The sequence below is a fragment of the Gallinula chloropus genome, assembly GCF_964237585.1.
Source record: "Gallinula chloropus genome assembly, chromosome: 6".
NCBI lineage: Eukaryota > Metazoa > Chordata > Aves > Gruiformes > Rallidae > Gallinula > Gallinula chloropus.
Genome location: NC_140091.1, coordinates 861,782 through 886,369, shown reverse-complemented (window position 1 = coordinate 886,369; position 24,588 = coordinate 861,782). Strand labels below are relative to the sequence as shown.

At 58.3% G+C, this 24,588-nt stretch overlaps 1 protein-coding gene across 1 annotated transcript; it reads left to right on the top strand.

The window, feature by feature from the left end:
- Nucleotides 1-1,446: 1,446 nt before the first annotated feature.
- CTH (cystathionine gamma-lyase) lies at nt 1,447-18,904 on the top strand. Its single transcript, XM_084266346.1, has 12 exons — nt 1,447-1,617; nt 3,389-3,470; nt 4,088-4,183; nt 7,089-7,198; nt 7,837-7,968; nt 10,770-10,827; nt 11,945-12,022; nt 13,210-13,362; nt 13,561-13,682; nt 15,712-15,764; nt 17,365-17,503; nt 18,207-18,904. The coding sequence occupies exons 1-12, from the start codon at nt 1,456-1,458 to the stop codon at nt 18,225-18,227; spliced, it is 1,206 nt and encodes a 401-aa protein (XP_084122472.1). The 5' UTR covers nt 1,447-1,455; the 3' UTR covers nt 18,228-18,904.
- The last annotated feature ends 5,684 nt before the right edge of the window (nt 18,905-24,588 follow it).

Here is a 24,588-nt window from a genome sequence, read left to right as displayed (position 1 = left end):
CGCCAGCGGCGGCCCCGCGGCTGGCGGGGCCCCGCCGGGCAGGCTGGCCGCAGCCCGAGGGTCAGCAGGCTCAGAGCCGCGGCGGCCAGGCCCGGCTCGTCGGCATCCCCCGCCGGAAAAGCCCCGAGCCCGCCCGCCCGCGGGGACCCGCTCAACGGCCCGGCGCCGCCGCCATCTTGGCCGGCTGCTCCCGCGAGAGGCGAGGCAGGGGGCGGTATCGCGAGACTTGGGGCGGGGCCGCGGTGAAGGCGGTAACCGCGCTCGGCTGGGCTCGGCACGGCTCGGCTGGGCTCGGCTGGGCTCGGCTCGGCTCGGCACGGGTCGGCTCGGCTGGGCTGGGCTGGGCTCGGCTCGGCTCCGCTCAGAGACACCGGAGCATCACCCTGACATCATCTCCAGTCGCTCCTGCAGTCCCAGGCACGGTTTATAACTGAGCAGCCCTTATTAGATCCCGTCATAACGCGTGTGTCCCGCTTTAACCCCACACCAGTCACACCGGACAGTGCAGCCACCTGCGGAACGGAGCAGTCATGCGACAGGATTGTAGGGGTGAGCAGGGCCCCCCAGAGCCCATGGGGTCCCACCCCCTGCCCAAGCAGGGTCCCTAGGACAGGTCAGGGCTGGAATCTCTCCAGAGAAGGAGACTCCACACCCCCTGGGCAGCCTGTCCCAGGCCTCCCTCACCCTCACTGGGAAGAAGTTCTTCCCCACATTGGGGGGGAACTCCCTGTGCTCCAACTTGAGCCCATCACCCCTTGTCCTGTCCCCACAGACACTGAGCAGAGGCTGCCCATGGCCCCCTGTGTCCCACCCTTCAGCTCTTGATAAACACTGATCAGATCCCCTCTCAGGCTTCTTCTCTGCAGGCTGAACAGCCCCAGCTCCCTCAGCCTCTCCTCCCAGGGGAGATGCTCCAGGCCCTCAGTCTGGGCTCCTTGCAGGGCGGAGGCGTCAGCCCCGCGCTTGGCCAGGAGACCCCCCGCGTCTGGCCCCGCCGTGACCGCCGGGCGCTGCCCGGGGCCTCAGGCGCTCACCGGCGGGCTGTACCGCTCCGGTGGACACCGGCCCGCCGGCTGTGAGCGGTTTAGGCGCTGCCGGGCTCGCTGCTCGCCCCGCGGTCCCACCGGGCCCGGCAGCGGGACAAGGCGCCGGGTCAGGCGTGTGCCGGGGGCCGGAGCCGCCGAGCCTGAGGCGAGCTGCGCCCGGCCCGGCGCGCTGGCGGTGCGGGGAGACGCGCTGCTGCGTTCCCACAGCGCCCCCTGGCGGGCGGGCGGGCGGCAGCGCAGCGAACTGCCGCTCCTCTCCCCGCGGCGAGGGCGCCTCCCGGCCCCGCCCCGTTTTCTCCTCAACCAATCAGAGGCGGAGGAAAGGGTCCCTCCCGCGCCAGGCCCTCGGGGCGGGGGCGGGGCGTGCGCCGGTATCAGCGCGCGGCGGCGCGGCGGCGGGAGCGCGGCCATGGAACGCGGCGCGGCGCGCGGGTTCCTGCCGCCCTTCCCGCGCTTCGCCACGCGCGCCATCCACGCCGGGCAGGAGCCCGAGCAGTGGCGCTCGGCCGCCGTGGTGCCGCCCATCTCCCTCGCCACCACCTTCAAGCAGCGCAGCCCCGGCCAGCACGCGGTGAGCGCCCCGGACCCCGGCACCCGGCTCGGCCGCGCCGGCCCCGTGCGCCCGGCTGGGGGGTTGCGGGGCGGGGCGGGGGTCTGGGGGGGTCTGAGGCGTCGCTCCCGGGAGGGGTGGTGGCGCGGACGGGGACGCTGTGGGGGTCTGCGGCCTTGCACGGCGTGGCCCGGCATCGGCGTGGCCCGCCATGGCCCCGGCCCGGTACAGTCCGGCCAGGTATGGCCCTGGCCCGGTACAGCCCTGTACAGCTTGGCCCGGCATGGCCCTGGCCCGGTACAGCCCGGTGCAGCTTGGCCTGGCATGGCCCTGGCCCGGTACAGCCCGGTATAGCTTGGCCCGGTACAGCCTGGCCCGACCCGGCCCGGCCCAACCCGGTGTAGCCTGGCCCGGCATGGCCCCGGCCCGGCCCAGTGCAGCGTGGCCCGGCATGGCCCCGGCCCGGCCCGGCCCGGTACAGCCCGGTACAGCCCCGGCCCGGTACAGCCTGGCCCGGCATGGCCCCGGCCCGGTACAGCCTGGCCCGGTGCAGCATGGCCCGGCATGGTCTGGTTTGGCCGTAGCCTGGCATGGCCCTGGTGCAGCCCGGCCCGGCATGGCCCCGGCCCGGCACTGGCACGGCCTGGCCCAGCATCGCCTGGCCCAGCATCCCCTGGCTGGTGGCCCCGGGAGGTGCTGGCTGGGGGGGTCCCCGGGGAGCAGCAGCCCTCGGGATGGGGAGCAGGGGAGTGGGGCTCCCGCTCCGCAGGGCCAGGCCCGAGGCTGCGGGGTACCGCTGCCCTGCTCGGCCTCAGCTGCGGGTGGGGAGCGGCTGCCTGGGCTGTCCCTCCAGCCTGGGCGAGCGTTTCCCGGGTCAGCCGTGTCTTAGGAAGCGCTGGGAGGCTTTGCAGTGAGTTTCTGTGGCTGCCCCTGGTGTACGAGGGGAACGGCAGGGCTGCACACCTCCCGAGTCAGTGCTTGTCCCAGAGCCCGGGCTGAGCGCCGCAGGGGCTGCCCAGGCAGGCAGAACTCACCCTGTGCCCTGTGCCTCCAGCCAGAGCCCCGTCCACAGCCTGGCACGGGGACTGTCTCGTGGCTGTGCTGAAGAGGGCTGCGGAAGGAGCCACGCTGTCCTGATGACAGAGCAGCTGCATCCCCCCAGCAGCGCTGTGCGAGCAGCCTGCTGGATTCCTGAGCGTGACAGAGGTGTCATTAAACCCAAATCCTCCAAACACACAGATGCCAGGGTGCTTAGCCAGGTCCTCTCTGTAATGAGGGTGCCTGTGCTTGCGTGACTCTTCCCTTTCTTGTTAAGTTTTCTCAGTAGTCACCTAAAAGCTGCTGCAAGTTTTACCTTCCCAGGTAGAACGTGGTCTCCTTGATGCCAGGGAAATGGATGAGCTCTCAAGAACTTCTGGTGGGCACAGGCTGGAACTGGCCAGTGCCCTGTGGCATCTCCCAAGCAGAGAGCATCCTGGAGATGGGCCACGCTCTTCCTGATCACGTCAGGAGCAGTGGAGTGGCAGCCCCAGGCCTTTTTCCCAGCAGTCACCAGATGGGTAGCTAGGGAGACGTAGGCAAGCATGGCTAGCAGAGTGATGCTTCCCCCAGAGCAGCTCTAGGAACCACTTCCAGGCTGGGGATGCCCAGTTGGATGTTGGGGTGCAGCAGCTTGGCGTAGCCAGCCTGCTGCTCTGGGAGGGTGCATCAACAGCAAGGGCTTCCTACCAACCCACAGCTGTGCCTGTACCAGGCCTCCTCTCCTGAGCTGTGTTCCTTGTTTTCCCAACAGGGCTACGAGTACAGCCGGAGCGGGAACCCGACCCGGACTTGCCTGGAGAAGGCTGTGGCAGCACTAGATGGAGCTAAATACTGTGAGCAACTAGTGGCTCCTCAGAGGGGGTGTCAGCGTGTGTCTCTGGACTGGCAGCAGTGGGCATGACCTGGGGAGCGAGGAGGGGGCAGTGGCAGTGGTGTGTGTCCCCACGAGGCTGCCCAGGGGATGGGGGTGGGAAGAGCCCAACGCCTGCGGCTCGGGAAGGTCCATCTGTGCCCCTGGGCTGTGTGCAGGGCTCCTGCCTCCCACGCCCGTGCTGCACCCCACAGACACTGAGCAGAGGCTGCCCATGGCCCCCTGTGTCCCACCCTTCAGCTGTTGATAAACACTGATCAGATCCCCTCTCAGGCTTCTTCTCTGCAGGCTGAACAGCCCCAGCTCCCTCAGCCTTTCCTCCCAGGGGAGATGCTCCAGGCCCTTCAGCATCTCTGTCCCTCCTCTGGACTCTCTCCAGGAGATCCCTGGCTGGTTGATCCCAGGGAGCCCAGCACTGGACACAACACTCCAGTGGGGCCTGGCCAGGGCAGGGCCTCCTGAGGAGTGAGATCAGGAGAGGGCCAGAGCAGGTTCCTTTTGACAGGGAAGGGAAGGGAGGCTCAGCAGGGGCATCACACAACTGCAGCCTGCTCACCACTGAACTCTCTTCTCTTCCAGGTTTAGCTTATGCTTCAGGCCTGGCTGCTACTTTGAATATTACTCACCTGTTGAAGGCAGGGGACACTATTATCTGCATGGATGATGTCTATGGAGGTATGTAAAGCACAAGTGTGGGTTTGCTCTTCGTTGTGCAAAGGATTAAATGTGCCTGTCTGCAATCCCAGCAACCTCTGAATTTCCCACTGTAGGACCTCACTTCCTTCAAGCCTTTTTGCTTCCTGGGAACACTGAGTGCCTCTGCCTGGTGGTAGGAATGAAAAGATGGGAAGATTCAGTAAACCCCCACAGCATGGAGTTTAAAAACTACGGCTAAGTAGTGATACGTGCTCGAATGAGGGGAAATGTGCTGGCAGAGCAGGACCCTCTGCAGTCCAGCACAGCAGAGCTTTCCAGCTTCTGGGATTCCTTCCCTAGGGGGGTGACCCTTTCCCAACCTGCATTTTGCCTGGACTGTTTCAGGCAGCTTTTCCATCCTCTTCCCTGAAAGCCCAGTTTACATCTGTCAAGCCTGTGTCTTCTGGATGCTCAGGGATGCTGCAGCCCACGCTCAGGCTTCCATCCTGCACAGAGATGTTTCCAGTCCATTCTTCCAAGAAACTCCCCAGTAACACCCACCTCTGCCAACGTCCTGCACTGGGTCCCCAGCAGTGCTGCTGGGTTTCGTGGATGAACAGAGCTGGCTGCCTCCCTCAGCCTCCCCCAGGGCCTTGGCACAGATCTGTGTTTGCACGTGGGGCAGGGGCAGGCAACAGGTGGTGCTTTCCCAAGCCACAGCTGGAGAGCCCTTCAGCAGGAACAGTCACCTTTGCCATCACCAGGAGCAGCTGCTGTTTGCCAGTCAGTTCTCCCAGCCAGTTTGACTGCACACATCTGCTGCTGTCTGAGCTCTGTCATGCCACACAGCTCCTCTCCAAAGCACCCAGGGGGGTGGAGGCAGCAGGAATCCCCCCTGACATCCTGCTCCCTGGGTAAATGATGGTCATTTGGCCAAAGCACTTGATGGTTTCCTCTCTTCAGAAGGGCCCAGGGGGGTATTTTTCCAGCAGAACCAGTTTGCCTGCTGGTTGGAGCCTCAGCCAGAGGTGGTTACTGCAGACCTGAATTTCACTGCTTCTGCCCTGCGTGTCTTTCATGCTTGTGCCATAGAGAGACACAGACACCCTCACCCAGGGGCATTCACACCCCCTGACTGGTACCTGTGCAGACTGGCGTGCCCAGTATGAGCTCAGCCCCTTCCTCCTTCCCTGGATGCCAGAGGCTCCTTGTCCCCTGAGCTCAGTTCTCTCCTGGCTTGTTCTGGGCAGCTTCCCAGCTCTGGTGCTGTGTGCTGCAGCCTGGTGCTTTGCCAGCTGCTTCCTCACTGCTCCTGTGCTGGCTCCTTTTGGCCAGGGCAGCTTCCCTCCCCCACCACACTTGTACTCTGGCCCTAGACCACAACCTTTGGGGCACTGGGAACCAGGGACTGGCACGTGTCCTGGCTCCCTCCAGGGTGCACAGGCTGTGGAAAGTGTTGAGCCCAGAGCCTGGTGGGATGGGGCAGCAGGACTGGGCTGCCTGATGCCAGGGAGACAGACACAGTACCCAGGCTGTCAGAAACCAGGTGACCAAGGGGACAGGAGAGGGGACAAGGGGCAATGGGCTCAAGCTGCCCCAGGGCAGGGTCAGCTCAGCTGGGAGGGCAAAGTTCTTCCCTGGCAGAGTTGTGGGGCTGTGGCACAGGCTGCCCAGGGAGGGGCTGAGTCCCCAGCCCTGGGGGTGTTTAACAGAGGGGAGATGAGGTGCTCAGGGAGCTGGGGCAGCACAGGACAGGGGTGGTTGGACTGGATGATCTTAAGGGGCTTTTCCAGCCTGGGGATTCCATGAAAAGCAGTGAAAGTGAAAGGTTCATGGGCAGTGCTGGGGAGCATATTGCCTGGGATGTGTTTAGGGATGCTGTGTTTTGGGAGGCATGAGGGGGGTTGTAGGACTCCAGCACCCCTGGATGCTGAGCTGTTGCTGTCACCTCTCAAGGCAGTGACAGGACTGCCAGTGTACCAGCACACTTCCAGCTCAGGGCTTCTGCCCTGTGCTGCTGTTAGAAGAGCAGAATAGCACCACAAAGCAACGTCCCTGTGGCTTGTGTTTGCAGACCTGACAGCCTGGGTGAAAACTTCCCCTCCTGGGGTGAAGTTCTTGGAGAGGAAGAGAGAATATATCACTTATTGTAGAAATAAAAGTGCTTCCTGAAAGAAAAAACCATTCATGCACAGCATTCAGCCCAGGGACTCACACCCTGCCTGTGCTCTGACTTGGTGGCAAACTGCTGTTCTGCCTGAGTGAGTAAATGTTGAGTAACCTTGGCAGAAAGACCTAATGAATTAATTTTTAATCCAGGCAGTGTTGGCAGGTGTGCTGCACGTCTAGTGCTCAACTGGCTGCTGCTGGATGCTGCTGCTCTCTCCAGTGGAAGGCTTCAAAGGCAGAAAGGAGGGAGATGCTCACTGTGTGCTTATTTACTGGAGTGATAGGAAACACCATGGCTGGAGTCTTCCCCTTGGTGGTTCTTCTCCCAAATTCTCAATTTAGCTTATTAAATACAAAAAAACCCCAAGGAGTTTGAAAATACATGGTGGGAAAAAGTTGCTATAAGTGGGGTGGAGCAAAGAGGATATAGAGCCTGGAACCACCAGCATGGCAGGGGGCTGCAGGGGGAGTTAGAAGCAGGCAAACTAAAGGGGGGCTGTTTAATTTTCCAATTAAAACCCCCCTGAACCAGCTATTAACTGAAAGGGCTTGAAAAATCACGTTGGTTCCTTGTTCCCATTATTGCTGTTCCCTTCCCAGTGTTACTTTTCCATGCTGTTTAGAACTCCAGCAATCTCTAAACTTCTCAGAAGCAGAATTGCCAGTGAGTGTGCTGGTCCTGGAGTGCAGCACAAAACTGTGCCCTCCTCCCCCAGGGCAGAGGTGTCACCCTGTGCCTCTGGTGCTCACCTGTGCTCTGGGGTTTCTCTTGCAGGCACGAACAGGTACTTCAGGCAGGTGGCCATGAAGACAGGCCTGAATGTAGTTTTTGTTGACTGCACGAAGATGGAGTGTCTGGAAGCTGCCATCACACCAGAGACCAAGGTAGGGGAGAGGGAGCTTGCTGAGCTCCCTAATCACTGAGGGGTTCTGCTCTTGCTGTTGTTGTAAGGGGGGGTCTGTGTCACGCAGAGGGGGCTGTGGGGGTGGTCTCTGTGGGGACAGGTTGGGGCTCTCCCAGCTCCCACACCTCCCTGCTGCTCTGATGCTCGTGGTGCCTCACTGAAAACATCTTTAGAAGGGCAAAGACCCACCAGAGAGAGGGAGAGGAGGGGGGGAAAGGGAAGAAACAGCAGAGAGAACACTGAGGTCAGAGGAGGAGGAGGAGGAGGTGTTCTGCAGCACTGGAGCAGATCATCCTCTGCTCTGCTGGGAGATAATTCAGCTGGAAAAGGGTTGCCAAGGCTTGGGTGTAAAGGCTTCCTCTGCCTGGGTCAGGTGTGGTGCCCTTAGGTTTGCAGAAGCTGTGGTGTTCTCCCCATGGGTCAGCTGCTTTTGTGGGGAGAACATCACAGCTCCCAAGGAGCCTGGCAGCTCCTCAGTGGGGATGTGTCCCTCCTCCCCCTCTGCAACCCCCAGGGGAAGCTGCTGCTCGGTGCCCTAAGGCTCCAGAGCACTTAGGGCTGACACAGGTGCCCCCCAGAACCCCCCTGCTGATGCCTTGTGGTGTTGGGTTCCTGCAGCTGGTCTGGATTGAGACGCCCACCAACCCCACGCTGAAGGTCATCGACATCCAGGCCTGTGCAGACGTGGTGCACAAGCACAGGGGTGTCCTTCTGGTGGTGGACAACACTTTCATGTCTGCCTACTTCCAGGTGAGCCCCTTGCTTCTCCACAGCTACCCCAGTGCTCCAGAGGACACCTCTTCCAAGTGGAAGCACCACCAAGGGGCTGCAGCTCTGCTCTGTGTGTTGGGAAGGCGCCTGCTCTGGCTCTGAGTGCACCCCAGGTACTGCTGCTGCTCCCAGCAGCCACGGTGCTGTGCAGAGTTTGACAGCCAGTCATACACCAGCATGATCCCAGCAAAGCCAGTGTCATTTACCAGCCAGGTAAACACTGCATGGAGACAGTTGGGTAAGCCATGGGGAGGATGACTGCTCTGGCATTCAGAGGTCCTGGGGGTCAGGTCTTGCTGGTGGAAACCCTGTCAGGCCTCTGGAAGAGTGTCCCAGCTCCAGCCTGTCTGTGTCAGTGTGTGCTTGGCCTTTTTGTGCCAGTTCTGCTGCATGGGCTCTCTGGGGTCTGTTCTGAGCCAGTCCAGGGCCTGAAAAACAGGAGGGGAAAAAAGGGGGGAACCGAGGGGCAGGGAGAAGGGGGGAAGCAAGGGGCAGGGAGAAGGGGGGAAGCAAGGGGCAGGGGAAAGGGGGGAAGCAAGGGGCTGGGGAAAGGGGGGGAAGCAAGGGGCTGGGGAAAGGGGGGGAAGCAAGGGGCTGGGGAAAGGGGGGGAAGCAAGGGGCAGGGGAAAGGGGGGGAAGCAAGGGGCAGGGGAAAGGGGGGGAAGCAAGGGGCTGGGGAAAGGGGGGGAAGCAAGGGGCTGGGGAAAGGGGGGGAAGCAAGGGGCTGGGGAAAGGGGGGGAAGCAAGGGGCTGGGGAAAGGGGGGGAAGCAAGGGGCAGGGGAAAGGGGGGGAAGCAAGGGGCTGGGGAAAGGGGGGGAAGCAAGGGGCAGGGGAAAGGGGGGGAAGCAAGGGGCAGGGGAAAGGGGGGGAAGCAAGGGGCTGGGGAAAGGGGGGGAAGCAAGGGGCAGGGAGAAGGGGGAACCAAGCAATCAAGTTCTAAAAACACTTCAGAAAACATGAACTTCAAAGTCTTGTTCATCTTAACATGGGCAGGGAATACTTCCCAGGAGACCAAGCTGATCCCTTGTAGAAGTAGAAGGGTTTGGGAGTGTGAAAGGCAAGGTGTCTTTGGTTTTGTGAAGGGTAAACCATGGCAGATCTCTGGAAGTGAAGAGCTTGACAGGAAGTGTTGATGCTCAGCTGAAGCAGCACTTGGGTTTGTGTTGTACATACCAAAGGCTCAGTGATGCCCCCTCCTCCCCAGCATGGGCATTGGTGTTTGCAAAAAGGGAGGATCTGGTTTGGCACAGGACTGGAATGGTTGGACTTGATGAGCTGAAAGGTCTTTTCCAAGCTGGTGACTGTGATCACAGTGTGTGAAAGGGAGAGTGAGTGGCTGGGTACAGGAGCCAGTTAATGCCTCTTTTATTGGGCTGGTGCTAAGAAGTCAGCTGCAGTGATTGATTCCAGGAGGTGCACTGGGTGATGCCTGTGAAGCCCTCGGGACTGCTGCTGCTGAGGTGGGGGTGGCAGTGGGAGGTTTGGAGCAGGGGCTGGTGGTGCTGCTGTGCTCCTGGGGGGGGCACTGGCCCCCTTCCTTGAACAGGCACCTGTGTTCCCTCCCACAGCAGCCTCGAGTTCTGAACCTGCTGCACTTCTTACCTGTGAACACAGTGCTGCTCCCCAGCCTCTGTAACCCCTTCATGGGACGTGCAGAGGCCTTTCCTTAGTGCCTGGTTAAGGAAAAAGCATCATTCCTGCCATCAGCCACCCCCAGCAGGGCTTTTCGGGAGGTGAGGGGGGAGAGCCCTGCTCTTGGAAGAACTGGTGGAGAGGGGTCAGGGGAGCCACAGGGATGCTCAGGGGGCTGGAGCAGCTCCCCATGGAGAGAGGCTGAGGGAGCTGGGCTGGGTCAGCCTGGAGAAGAGAAGGCTGTGGGGGGACCTCACTGCAGCCTCCCAGTCCCTGAAGGGAGCAGAGGAACAGGAGGGGAATCAGCTTGTTAAAGGGCAGAGACTGGCAGGACAAGGGGCTGGAGTGAAGCTGGAGGAGGGAAGGGGGAGAGGAGAGACTGGGGGGAAGTTGTTTGCAGAGAGAGTGGTGAGGGGCTGGAAGGGGCTGCCCAGAGAGGGGGTGGGTGCCCCATCCCTGGGGGTGTTCAAGGCCAGGTTGGCTGGGGCCCTGGGCAGCCTTGTGTAGCTCCAGGCCTGGAGGTTGGTGTCCCTGCCTGTGGCAGGGGGTTGGAGCTCTGGGACCCTTGGGGTCCCTCCCAACCCAGACCAGGCTGGGATTCTGTGATTCTGCCAAACCCTTCCCACATCCATCAGGTTTTTGGTTGGGCTGCAGGGGTAGTGCCACCAGCACTGGGATCCAGACACCACTGCCTTTTTCTTTATCATTTTTCCCCTTTGCAGGCTGTGGTGAGCTCTTCATTTTCTCAGGCATTCCACTTTAATACCTGTCCCTGTCCCTGCCTCAGCTAAGCAGAGTACCTGGTGTTCTCCCCAGTCCATACGGGCTGGATGGTAGCTGTATGCAGTCACTCCTCTCCCTGAAGCTGGTGGGAATTAGACCAGTGCTTTTAAATGATGTTTCCTTGTAGTTTCCTTTCACTGTGCCTGTCTTTACAGCACTCCCTGTGCTGTTGGGGTTGTCACATCCCCTGTTTATCTCCACTCTCAGCTTCTCATGCTTAAGGTGTTAAGGTTTGTATCAAGTTCTTGTGTGTTCTTTGTTGAGTTTCTCCACCTGCTGCTATTCCCCAGCCTTTCCATTTAGCTTGACATGAACCAGAGTGCATGGAGCTTTAATCCAACCTTCTGCTTTCTTTTCCTTCCAGCGTCCTTTGTCTCTGGGGGCTGATATCTGCATGTATTCTGCAACCAAATACATGAACGGTGAGTGTGTGTGTGTGTTCAGCCTGGCTCAGGCTGGCTGCTCACAAGCCCTTCTGGCTCCAGGCAGTTCCCAAAAGCCAGTTTTCCTGCCAGCAGTTCCCAGATGTACCACAGAATTAGTCTCTGTAGCTCCTAAACTGCACCTGGGAGAAGGAATATTGACCTGACTGCAGGTAACAGCCCTGCAGGTGTTTGTAGCTTTAATTTGACTGCAACAAAGGGAGTGGCCTCAATGGAAAGTGGCCACCAGAAATGATGGCAAGGCCCAGGGGAGGCTGGAGCCTGCCCAGAGCACGTGGCACTTCCCAACAGCCCAGACTCTGGGCTGACATGCCCAGAGCCACGCTGTAACCACACATTCATGGTGGAGTGGGCATGTCCTGGCTCTGGCCAGGCCAGGGTTAACCTCCCCAAGCAGCCAGCCCAGGTGAGCTGAGCCAGCCCAGGTGAGCTGAGGCAGCTTTCCACACCCCCTGACATCATTCCCCATACAAGCAGCTGGTTGGGGAAGGGTAGGGGCTGGTTGCCTCCAGGACAGTCTGAGTGCAGCTGGGGTGTTGGGTTGGTTGGTCCCTTGCTCCTTGCTGTCAGGCAGCCCTCTGTGCTCATCAGCTCAGTCAGGTACTGTGTCAGCACTGGGTGTGAGTGTAACTGGCCACTATTGTTCTATATTCAGGTGATTTTTGTCAGTGACTGTCCTTATCCCAACCCACAAGAGGCTCTGTCCCATGGGAGGGAAGGAGCAGCCCGTGGTGCTCAGCCACTGCCTGGGGCTGAACCACCCCAGGGCAGAAGTGGCAGTTGTCTGGCTGGTGTCCCCTGGTGCTGGACCCCCTGATTCCTGCACCGTGTCCTGCTTCCCAGAGGCAGGCTTGGGAAGTACCTGGGGGCAGGAGTGTGGCACACAGCCAGGCACCCTGCTGGCTGGAGCTGCAGAATGAGCTAAAAGCTGCCTCCCAGTGCCACACAGGCAGGATGCTGGGGAGCTGAGAAGGAAGCCAGTGTCTCCCCAGAACCAGGACTGTGTCAGCACTGGGACTGGGAACATGGGGGGGATGTGGCAGAGCCCCAGCACGGGCAGAGGGGCTGATGCTGTTCTTCTCTTCCTGCGTTTTAGGGCACAGTGATGTTGTGATGGGACTTGTTTCAGTCAACTGTGACGAGCTCTACGAGAGGCTCAAGTTCCTGCAGAACTGTAAGTGGCCAGGGAAGGGAACAGCCTGGCAGGCATCATGTGCCAGTACCCAGCTCGTGCTGGGGAGCACGCTGTGTGCACACAAGCATGCCATGGCTCTGGAGATGCAGCTCAGGGGGGTGAACACACACACCTGTACGTGGCTGGGGAGAAACCTGAGGGCATCTGGAGCCTCCTCCCTGCCTCTCACCTCTACCTCGGGTGGCCTGAAGCCAACACAATAGCTGTTGGTGTGCCTCTGTGGCTTCCCTCTCCAGTACTGTTATGGACACTGGTCCCCAGTCCCTAACTGGTTCTCCAAGAATGCTGAGAGCAGTGTGGGGTGGTGACAGGCTGGTGATGGGTGCTCAGGTGCAGGGAGCACTCCTCACTGCCAGACCAATTCCCCTCTCCCTGCCTTCCCCAGAACATGTGTGTGTCCCCCCAGCTCCCAAGGGAGGACTGAGCTGGGGGGCCTCTGCTGTGCCTCCCAGAACTGCTGTGCCACAGGCAGCTCTGCCTGGAGATGCAGCCTGTCCTGAAAGCATCGGGTGCTGTCTGCACAGGACCTGCTGTGAACAGGGGGCAGGATGGCTCCCAAAGCCACCCCTGGGGCTCAGGTTTGGGGTGAGACCCTGGCAGAAAGCCCCCCATCGTTTCTGTATGCCCTTGAAGAGGCATATGAACACTTAAATGACACCTTCATGTAATTTCATCAACCCATGTCAAGCACATCTGGGGGTTTTTGAACCCACTCACTGGGGGAGGCACCTGATGCAGGATGTTCTTGCAGGGTTGATTTTAACAACTTTCTGCCTCTTTAATTGTAATGAATGAGTTTCTGCACAGTGTCCTGTCTGCAACAGGAAGAGTGAAGGTGTATTGTGTCTGAAAGGTGTAACCCTTGAGGGACATGGTTTAGTGGGAGCTAGTAGTAATAGGTGAATGGTTGGACTAGATGATCTTTTAGGTCTTTTCCAACCTTGATAATTCTGTGATTCTGTGATTCTCCAGCTTGCTAATTCAGCTCATTGATTTGCATCCCGTGTGTGTGAGGTGAGGTGAGGGAGACAGGTGGCATCAAGTGTCTTTCCACTCGTCTTGTTCTAACTGTAGCCATTTTGGAAGTTAGGACTGTGTGCAGTGTGACTCAAGGAATCCCCAGCAATGCCAGTCTGTCTCCTGTGTGCCTCTCTCCGTCTCCGCAGCGCTCGGAGCCGTGCCCTCTCCCTTTGACTGCTTCCTGTGCAACCGCGGGCTGAAGACGCTGCCGCTCCGCATGAGGCAGCACTTCCACAACGCCCTGGCTGTGGCTGGCTTCCTGGAGGCTCATCCCCGGGTGGAGAAGGTCATCTTCCCAGGTAGGCTGGGGAGGCTTCAGAGCAGGTGACGTCCTCAGGGCGCGGGGCTGGGTCGGGGACCACGGCGCTACGTGCCGCTTGTGCGCCCGTCCCGCGGGGTGACTCCTCGGCCAGGGGCTCTTCCTGCGTGGCTGGGGTGAGCTGCTTCACCCTTTGCAGCAGCAGCAATTAGCTCAGGGGGATTTCTGTGCGTTTCAGGCTTGCCTTCCCACCCTCAGCACGAGCTGGTCAAGCGGCAGTGCACCGGCTGCCCGGGGATGGTGACCTTCTACATCAAAGGGAATCTGGACCATGCTGCTGCCTTTCTCAAGAGTTTAAAGGTAAATGAGAGTGAACCTGTGCTGCCTGGGGACAGCAGGGACAGGTCCCTCTCACCCTGACCCTCAGGGGGACCGGGAGGGACTGGGGCCTGTCACAGAATCACAGAGCGTCAGGGGTCAGAAGGCACCTCCCCAGCTCACCCAGTCCCACCCCTGCCAGAGCAGCATCACCCAGACTAAACCCCACAGGAACACATCCAGGGGGTGTGGATGTCTCCAGAGAAGGAGACTCCCCAGCCTCTCTGGGCAGCCTGGCCCAGGGCTCTGTCACCCTCACAGGGACAAAGTTCCTCCTGACATTCCCCTGGAACCTCCTCTGCTCCAGCTGCACCCGCTGCCCCTTCTGAGGGGGGCAGTGGAAGGGAGTGGGGTTTTCTTGGGGCAGGGAGACTCTGTCTCTACTTGCAAAGCTCCTCAGGTCTTTTGGGCGTGACCACCTCTAAATAATAGATTATAAATGGGAGGCTAATGAGAGGGGGGAAGGATGCCTCAGCCCCTTTGAAGTATTTGTTTACGTGCAGGGTGCAGTGTGTCCAGGGTAGCCCAGGCATGGCTCCTAATGAAGGGCCTGTGTGCCTGCACAAACAGGATTTGACAGCAGAGAACTGGTGGCTGCTGTAATGCTGGTGTCATAGCTGACTACTCATCTGGAGAAAAACCTCTTGAGAAGTGCCATGAATCACCCAGCAAAGGGAGAGTCCCTCAGCTTGGAGCGTAGCTGCTGCTGCTTTGCTGTGTACTCGTTCTGCCAGCAGCTTTAATGGGTTTGCTGGGCTTGGTCTGTGGTTAACTGGCATTCTGCTCCTGTGGTTTTGCTGGTTTGTTCTTGGAAAAATAAATGGGTGATAATTAACAAAGGTAACTTAGATCTTCCCTCTCCTCCCTATCTTACTCGCCAGCTGACGTCATCAGCTGCAAATGAACTTACCAAAACTGTGATTTTCCTACAAAATACCCTGTTAGGTGAGAGAGGCTTTACCCTGGGCACAGGAGGGCTGCCAGCTCTGACAAAGAGTACTGGGGAGTGTGTTCCCTTAGGACTATCTTCCCTTCAGCCCTTGGCCTTGGCTAACCCTGAGGCAGGCTCAAAGTTAAAGCCCTTTCCTTAACCCAGGCTGAGAAGATGGTTGTTTGGTTGATGGGTGTAGTTGGTTTTGGGGTGGTTTTTTTTTCTTAAAGAGCAACTGGGGCTGCAGCGAGGTGTTGAGGGCAGTGAGTGTGCTCACAGGAGGCAAACCCTGGGTCTGCATGGCTGGCTCTCCAGGGAGGCTCTTTGTCACCCAGCAAGACATGCCTGTAGCTCAGAGACCAGTGCTAGAGAGCTCCTCACCTCACAGTAGGCATCTCACAAATGCTAGTCCTGTGAGGCACTGAGAAATTCAGGCTGGCTTTCAAAATACTTGAGCTAGCCACCAGGCCCAAGGAAGGAGTGAAGAAACCTGTTCAGGCTCCTGGAGGAGTCTGAAATGTCTGGCTGCTTTCCCCACCGAGCCTGCCACTGGGAAGCACGGCTGTGCAGTGGGAGCAGTGCTGGAAGGAGGGTGTCTAAGGATGGGATCTAATCACTTTAAACCTTAACTGGACGTTCTGAGAGGCTCCCTCTGTCCAGGCAGCCTGCTCCATCCCTCTCTGAGCAGAGTGGTGCAGGACCTGCTCCCTGGGGATGTGTGTTCTGCCTTGTGCTCTGCCTCCCATGTGTGGCATGCTGGGAGCTCCTCCTGACCTGGGTTTGCTCAGCATGGGTATGTTTTAATTGCAGTTTTGCACCAGTGTCTCTTCAGAGCCTTTTTAGGACCAGTCTGGTGTAAATCTTCACAGCTCTTACCTGCTAAATGCAGAGGGGCTTTTCTCCTAATTACAGCTAATACCTTTTATATTGGAATGTATATATTGTATTACTGTAAAACTGAGGGGATAAAACCAACCCCCAAACAAAGCCTTCTCCCTGTCTGTCTGAGTGCTCACACTGAATGTGCTGCACAGAAGAGCCCTACACTTCCCCTGTTGACTTCAGTTTCCTTTCCCCTAGGTTTTTGCCCTGGCTGAGAGCCTGGGGGGATACGAAAGCCTGGCAGAGCATCCGTAAGTCACTCCTCACCACCAAATGAAACAGCTGCAGGGCAGCAACGGGATCTGTGGGGGTTCTGGAATGTTCTGGTCCCCAGAGCTGAGGGGTTTGGTGGAGAGATTGAAGGGTAACACGTCGTATGCCACAGAGCCCAGTGGCTGGCCCAGAGATGAGTGTGGCTTCTGTGAGGGTCGGGATGCAGTGATGAGGGACTTCCCACACTGCCAGGGCTCTGACTGGGGGGACTGAGCTGTGGGGCTCTGACTGGGGGGGCCTGGGCCGTGGGGCTTTGACTGGGGAGGGGACTGGGCCGTGGGGCTTTGACTGGGGAGGGGACTGGGCCGTGGGGCTTTGACTGGGGAGGGGACTGGGCCGTGGGGCTTTGACTGGGGGGGGGACTGGGCCGTGGGGCTCTGACTGGGGGGGGGCCTGGGCCGTGGGGCTTTGACTGGGGGGGGGCCTGGGCCGTGGGGCTTTGACTGGGGGGGGGCCTGGGCCGTGAGGCTTTGACTGGGGGGGGGCCTGGGCCGTGAGGCTTTGACTGGGGGGGGGCCTGGGCCGTGAGGCTTTGACTGGGGGGGGGCCTGGGCCGTGGGGCTCTGACTGGGGGGGGGACTGGGCCGTGGGGCTCTGACTGGGGGGGGGCCTGGGCCGTGGGGCTCTGACTGGGGGGGACTGGGCCGTGGGGCTTTGACTGGGGAGGGGACTGGGCTGTGGGGCTCTGACTGGGGGGGGCCTGGGCCGTGGTTTGTTGCCCTGATAACAACCCCAAGCAGGCAGGCTGGGCTGGAGTGGGCGGTGTGGCTGGGGCAGGGCTGCGGCTCTGCCTGCTCACACCAGAGGGCAGGTTGTGTCCGCTGCACCCAGCCGCTGCTGTCCCCAGCTCCCGAGGTGTGGGGGGGCTGAAAGTGGGATTTGTGTGGAATTAGGTTGTTCCACTGAGATCCCGTTTGCTTCCTGAGGGGCTGCTGGCACGTTACACTGAACACACACCCTAAATCCTTTCAGCTACTCAGCTGAGGTCACAGCACGTGTGAAGCCACCCGAGCAGCCCAGGGGTAATGACGAAGGGGCGCACATCAGCGCCCAGGCACGCAGGGGAAGCAGCTCCCTGTCTGTGTCCTCTGTAGCCAGAGAGAGGAAACTCTTCAGTGTCAGTGGGGACAGCTTGACAAGTCATCTGAGAAACCAGTAGTCAAAAAAAGAATCAAGATCAGATTTCAGACTGTAGGTCCTGTGGCGTAGCTGTCTCTCCCCATGCTTAGAGCAGAGCTCTAGGTGCTTCTAGTTAGAAACACCCAGAAGGAAGAGGAGTAGGATTTTCTCCTTTTTCAGTCCCAGATGGTTACGTGTCTGTTCCTGATTCATCACTTGTAGCTTGGAAATGCTGCACTGAAACTCTGGAGGGACAGGTGACTGACCTGTCTGCAGCGTGTGTGGTTTCAGTAGCAGATGACAGGAGCTCTCTCCACCTGTGGGTTAACCACAAGGTGATACACAAAGGTGTGAAAGCTCCACAGAATCTCAGGGGATGCTGGCAGGAAACCAGTTTGTTTGGTCTTTACTGGCACAAGTTAAAACTTCTTAGAATAGAAGTCTATTTTCTGCCTCCAGGGCCATCATGACTCACGCTTCAGTGCCTAAAGAAGATAGAGAAGCTCTTGGAATTAGTGATACATTAATTCGCCTCTCAGTTGGTTTGGAAGATGAAGAAGATTTACTGGAAGACCTTGATCAGGCTCTGACAGCTGCAGTAAGTGTGCTGGTACCCTAGTGCCATCACTCTCAGAGCAGTTTCCCTGCTGCTCCTCTGCCTTTCTCACTAAACCATCTCCTGGTAATTCTCACCTCGCTATTAAACCACTTGTAGGGCTCGTGTGTGCCTTTGAAGTGTCCCTCCTTAGGTTTCTCTGTGCAGGACTGGCACAGGTTGTTGTTTAAATCTGTTGGATTTATTGTTACTGGAGAGGATTAGTCATTACTGAGACACATGAAGTGTGAGTGCTTGACTTGGGCCCAGCACATCAGCCTGCTCCCCCTTGGCAGCTGCAGGCTGGCAGTTTGCTGTAGCAGTTCAGAGTCACAGGGCTGGAAAAGCCCTTTAAGCCCATCGAGTCCAACCGTCCCTGTGCTGTGCTGCCCCAGCTCCCTGAGCACCTCATCTCCCCTCTGTTCAACACCCCCAGGGCTGGGGACTCAGCCCCCTCCCTGGGCAGCCTGTGCCACAGCCCCACAACTCTGCCAGGGAAGAACTTTGCCCTCCCAGCTGAGCTGACCCTGCCCTGGGGCAGCTTGAGCCCATTGCCCCTTGTCCCATCTCCTGTCCCCTGGCTGCAGAGACCATCGCCCACCTCTCTGCACCCTCCTGGCAGGGCAGGGAAGGTGGGGAGAAGGGCTCCCCTCAGCCTCCTCTTCTCCAGGAGGGTAATTAGCTCTCATTTCCCTTCTCCTGGCAGTTTGCAGACCAGAAGCCTTGATGTTTAAAACTGGAACTTGAATCAGAAGGTTGAAATGGCTGAAGAGGATGAGACACAGAGCCACACTGCTGCTGATTTGCCTTCGATCTGCCTTGGAGAACTGAAATCTGCCCAAGCCCAGGCTGCAGTCCCGGGAGCTCTCCCTGTGCTGTCAGGGTGTGGGGCTGTCGCCGGGCTGTGCGCAGACCCTGCGCTCTGCCCCGCAGCCTCTGCTCCCCTGCGTGGTGCTGTTGGGCACCTTGTGACCCTTGGGCTGTGGCATCTCTGGAGCTGAGAAGCTGTGTGTGGGACCAGCTGTGACACACGCCCAGGGTGTCATCCCCTGTCTCTCCCTGGAGATGAGCACTGTGCTGCCGGGGTGATAGGAGGGAGGGCTGGTCTCTTACTGCTCCTCAGGGTGCACAGTTAACTTCTCATTCTTCTAATCCAACAGCCCAACTTAATAACTATTGATTTACCATTGATTTTTTTTTCCCCCCTTTTTTTAATTAGGATGGAAATGAGGTTTTCTCTTGTAGACATTTTATGGAGGATTGAGGTGAAATCCAATGCCTGGTGAACAATGGTAACTTTCCAATGAGGATTCTTTCAGTTGTTTTAGAAAAATCATGTTAATTGTAACGATTTGATCTATATTTGGAATAGTTTTAATTAAAACATGCTTTGAATTTCCCTGATGCATCACTGGTTCTGCCACTTGCATATATTACTTGCATTCAAAATCAGACCATGAAGCAGTGCTGGCTTGGTTTAGGTTTTCTCCTGGGAAAATGCTGCCATTGATGTTTTCACTTTCCCCAAGGAACCAGAGAGAGAAGTTCCAGCCTAGAAGGATTACCATGCTGCATCAGGCAGGGACTGGTCAGGCACCTCAGTGCTGCTCAGGGATGTCTGGGTGGATGCCAGAGGCACCCCACAAGTGTCATCTCCTCTGAGCCCCTGCATCCCTGCTGCCTGCAGCATCTCTGAGCTGAAGGACCACAAGGGAGGCACAGCTACTACAGGTATTTGTTACAACACTGACTCCACAGATCTTTCACAGCACAGGCATTTAGCTTTCCCCACCTACGTGAAAATTAAGACATTCTTGGGGTGTCTGTTTGTTTCTTTCTCATGTTGAGAGCTGATGTGAAGTGGGAGGTGGGTGATTTTGACCAGCTGATGAAAAGCTGCTGTAGAAGGTGGTAATAACACCCTGGCACATGTGGGTGCTGTGGCTGGCTGCCGGGTGCTGTGAGCCCCAGTGGTACCCCAGCAGGGATAACAGTCCTTTGGCTGTAGGAGGATCAAGCCCTCAGGGTTCTGCACTGCTGGGGCAGTGGCCAAGCACTGTGTCTGATCTGGGCCTTGGTGGCTGCTCTGAGTCCTCCTCAGTAGCCTGTCTGTAGCAGGGAACCACACACGTGGCTCTTCATTAACTTGAGTGGGATGAAGAGCGTTGCTGTGGTGCCTGGGTGTGCTCACAGCTCTCAGCCTCTGCAGCACACAGTGGTAATTGCTGGGGAAGGACTTCAGCAAATTCATTTCTTCACAGAGAGTTCCCAGCACAGCTTTAGAAGCCCTGACAAGCTCTGGATGGACCGTGTGGAGCTTGAGGGGGCTGCTGGCTGTGTCAGGAGGGAAGGGGCTGCGTGGGGAGGGTCCATCTGCAGACAGGTGGGAGAGCAGTGGTGGGTGCCAGCTTTGGTGCTGGGTTGGGGATGGCAGAGCAGGTCAGGCAGGGCTGTGCTTTGCATGGGCACGCTGAGCTGGTGTCACAGTGTGTCTGCCTGCTCTCCCAGAGCAGGGAGCTGGCACGGAGGGTGCCTGTGCCTCCACCTGTGGACAACCACCCAGCACTGCCTGCCTCACACAGCCCAGAGCTCAGCAGAGCTTTGAGCAGCTGAAGGCTGCTCTCTGCTGCAGTGAAGATGAAGCCTGTGCTTTCCTTGCCAGGTCAGTACAGCACTTCAGGGCGATGCATCCAGCCCACAGAGAATCCTATCAGCCTGCCAGGGCACCGTGCTGTCTGAGCAGCAAGCAGTTAGGGTATCGACACACAGGATACTCCTGATTACCTAGACTGATTAAATAGAGGTTATTTCTGGGGGAGAGCTGAGGTGAAGGTGTGCATGGCCAACAGCCCCCTTGTGTACTCACAGTGCTGAGTGTGCCACACCAGCACGTGCGGGCTGCATGTGGCGCTGTCGGGGACGTGGGCTGGAGGGGCTGTGGGAACAAGGAGCTGCTGTGGGGTGTGAAGCCCACCATGGCAACTGAGGCGTGGTGGCTGCATGGTGGGAGGTGGTAGCTGTGCTCCAGTGAAAGCCTCCTTCTCTTCCCTGAAAAGCTCTGCTTAAGCTGCCAGGTCTGTGGGCACACGGTGTGTGAGGAGCCCCCTGATGCAACTGCTGCGTTCCCAGCCCGCGTGGGGCTTTGTGGTGTCAGCTAACAGGAGGGGTGAAGGACTGACTGAAGCTGTGTGTGTCTCCAGGAGGAATCCAGGGGGAGGTGTGACTGGCCCCAGGTCGGTGGGCACCCTCAGGTGGCAGCGATGGGCTGGCAGCCCCAGGGTCCCTGCTGGCGCAGAGGGAAGCCCTGCAAGGTGAGCAGCCTGCCTCTCCCCCTTCCTGGGGGACAGGAACCAGAAGTCCCTCTTCCCATTACTCTTTCTCCAGCTGAATGTCCTTCAGCAGCGTTTCCAAATCCGATGACAAATGTCAGCACAAGATTTCATGGAATGTGCCATCCTGGAGCTGCAGTGCTGGGGAATGGCTGTGCTGGGCAGAGCTGTGGCTCAGGCAGGGAGGGGATGGCATCACCAGCACCCAGTCCTGGGCCAGGGAGAGGTGGTGGCCATGGGCTGTGTCCTGCCACCCCAGTATGAGCTGCGCTCCCCATGCAGCTCGTTTGGGTGGAGCAGGGCCCGAGCTGCCCCCTTCCAGCTCGGGAGGTATTTATCCAAGCCAACCAGTTTGCAGTGTTGCTCCATAAACCAGCTTTGCCCTCCCTTCCCCTGAGGCTTTCCCAGGTCTGGCACACAAGCATTAACCATGGTCTTTGCATGGACTGCTCCTGGGAGTGATCCTGAGGAGCTACAGTTTGAGGCTTGGGGTAATGTGCTCTTGTGTGGGCTCAACAGGTCCCCCTGTCCTCTCCACACCGCAGCTTGTGGCACGTTCAGCAGGTCCCTGGGTGCTGTGTGCAGCTGCAGGGGTTTTGGTTGAGTGTTTCTCCTTCCTCCAAAGAATCAGTTACTGTTTACACCAGGTAGTAAAAGCCAATAATCCCTAGGAGACCCCTCATGTGTGTATGTTTTTGTAGCAGCTCTGTGGCTGCTACGTTGTGCAGCGAGCTCTGGGGTGGGAGCAGCTGGTCTTTGGCTGCTTGTGAAGGGGCACGAGTGTCTGGTTTCCATCAGAGGAGTATCTGCCATGGAATGAATAGCTGGGGTGTTCCCTGCCTGCAGCAGCTGCCTTCTGCAGACGTGGATTTCCTTTAGAGTGTGTATTTGGGGACAGGACCCAGGAACCTGCCAGCAGCTGCATTCTCAATGAATTGGTCAGTGGTTTCCTCAGCACAGCATCACCCTGAGGTTGGCTCTAACACCACGTGGGGTGGCCTTGCATTGGTCCTGCCAGAAACTGGGGAGGGCTTGAAGTGTGTGTGGGGGCAACAACTCGCCGAGCTGCTTGTACATCTGAAGGGGAGAGAGTCCTCTGAGCTCTCCTGTCGCTACCCTTCCTTTCTCTGACTTCCCTGGAGCCACCCCACCCTCCCTCTCCTGGGCTGACCCCGGATCCATCACACCCCCCCATCCTTTCTGAAGTTCAAAGGGTATGTTTCCTCTGCTGATGAGGTTTGGCAGATGTGGATTCAGATTGCATTACACTTCAAGGGGCTTCTCCCTTTTATCTTGAGGCCCAGGTCACACGTGTGTTGCAGAGAGATGACATTTGTTCCCTGGCAGCTCACTGTGTAGTACCGAGCCTGGCACTGAGACCCATTAACCCAGGTCTGTTCCCAGAGGCTGCAGCCAGCCAGGTGCTGTCATGGTGTTGGGGGGAAGGGGAAGTGCTGGGGGGAGGCAGCTCCCCACCATCCCTCCCTGCTCTCACAGGGCTGGTCCTTGCCCTGTGGATTTGATGTGCTGTGAGTCTGCATGGTGAGGGATGCAGCTGCTGTCCTTGTCCTCACACTGGTGAGGGCTGGCCCAGGAGAAGGGGGTGTCTCTGGAAGAAACGGGAGCAGAGTTGGCTCCTTCCTGGCTGTAGGAGTGGGCAGAGTGTGTGGGAATGAAATGCCTTGTGGGCAGCTCGTGCTGCAAAACCCTTGTCATAAGCTGCATGGAAGAGCCATCCCCAGCTGGCTGGGTTGGGGTGTTTGGCCACCATGAGCGGTGCTGCTCTCCCTGCAGCACTCGCCCCGGGGTCAATGTGGCCATGAAATCCCCTGCCACAGTCCCCAGGGGTCTTTGGGAGGGGCTGTGGGGGTGTCTCCACCCCCAGTCACCCATGGAGGATGCCAGGAGCAGGCAGGGCAGCCCGTGGGAGCTGTGGAGCGGTGTGGGACGGGGCAGTGGTGACATCCTCCATGGGGGGCTTTGGCACCTCGGCTCCCTGTCCCGCCGCGCTGCGCAGAGGGGGTGCAGCTCCAGCCCCAGTGTTACAAATAGCACCCCCTGTGCTCTCCCAGCCTCTCCTTCCCCTAACTTGAGCTGCTTTCTGGCTGCAGCCACAGTTGTAAAGGGTTGTGCAGCCAGAGCAGGGCCGGGAGCCCTACCACATTACTCACAATACTTCCTAGAATCTTCCAGCTTTTACTTACAGGAAAGTTGCTGCAATTGCAACCCCCCATTTGTCATGATTATATAAACTTGTACATGTAGGAGATGTCAAGCAATGCTGTGCATGCTTTGCCTGTCAGCAGAGACACTGCCCCATCCTGCAGCTCCACAGCCTGGCCCTCACTGTCACCCCTGGCCACGAGCACAGGAGCGTGTTTCAGCTCTCCCTGCTGCTGTGGGGCCCTGTTGGAGTGCAGGCTGGGGAGCAGCAGCTCAGCATCCCATGTGCTCGGGGATTTAGTGGACTCTGAGGTGCTAACTCCAGGAAAGGAGATGTCCTGTGCTATCCACAGCCTCCTGACCACCTCAGGCACGTCTGAGAGAGACACTAACATGGCTTTGAGCCTTGGAAGTGCCTCACAGGGTTTTCTACCTGCTGTTGGGTGCAGCAGCTGACGCACAAACACCATTTCTGTGCCTCCCTTTTGTCCCTGACCTGAGCGTGCTGCTTCCTCCAGCCCAGCGTGGTAATGGGAACACCGACCTTGGGGAAGGATTTCTGCTTCGGATTGTGGCTGTCAAGGACAGAAGTGAAAGGAAAGGGAAGATCTGATGAATAGAAGAGATGTTTTGAGCCTGGCACTGCTCCCTGAGTGAAGTCCAACAGCTCAGAGCCCTGTGTGCCGCTGCGCAGTGGGACAGATGCTGCTGCTCCAGCAAGAGACCAGCCGGGGCCCCACCAGCCCCCAGGACCACGCTGCCCTGCTTGTCATCCCCCTCCCCAGGGACTGGTGATGCTCTGGCACCTCTGGCCCAGCTGGCAGAAGTGGGAAGGAGATCTGTTCACAAACTGGAGCAGGGCCTGGGGACCCTGGGTCTGTGTGACCCTGCGGCACCGAGCGCTGGCCCCGCTGTGCGGGAGAAACAAGGCACAGAGCATCCCTGCGACGGTCCATCCCCCCAGGGATGCACCCTCCAGCCACACACAGCCAGCTCGGGAGGGGTGCAGCCCTGCAGTGCTGTCCTGCCATTTGCAGGAAGAGGAGAAATCCAATTAGCAACACTCATTAATTGAGAGTATTTGGTCTATTAGCAATAAAAAGTCATTTGCCGATGGGTGCACGGTGCTCGAGAGAGTGGATGGGAATTAACCACTGCAGATAGGGGTATCTGTGAGAGATCACAGGGCTTCTGCCATCATTTCCTCCCCCTCTTTTAATTAGGCCAGTTGATAGGAGTTTCAGGTCCATTTCTTGCCTGGGAGATGCTGAGCAAGCAGCTCCTGAAAAGCCTGTGAATCATGTGCCTTCATTAGTGCCTGGAATTAATGAAGAAATTCATGGCTGGAATCTCTCCCTCATCTGGACTCAAGGCCCAGGTCATTTGCAATGAGTGAATGACTCCTGAAGAGCTTTTGCATCGGATGGGATGAAGTGGGAGAGCTTGGCAGCTGCGCTGACCTGGAGGTGGGCACAAGCGCCTCGGGCTGCTGCCCTGGGCAGGTTTTGTGTGGAACTAAAAAAATAAGAAATAATAAGAAATAATTCCCTTCCCTGGTTGGTTTTTTTTTTGACTAGTGCTCAGATGGGCTGCTGG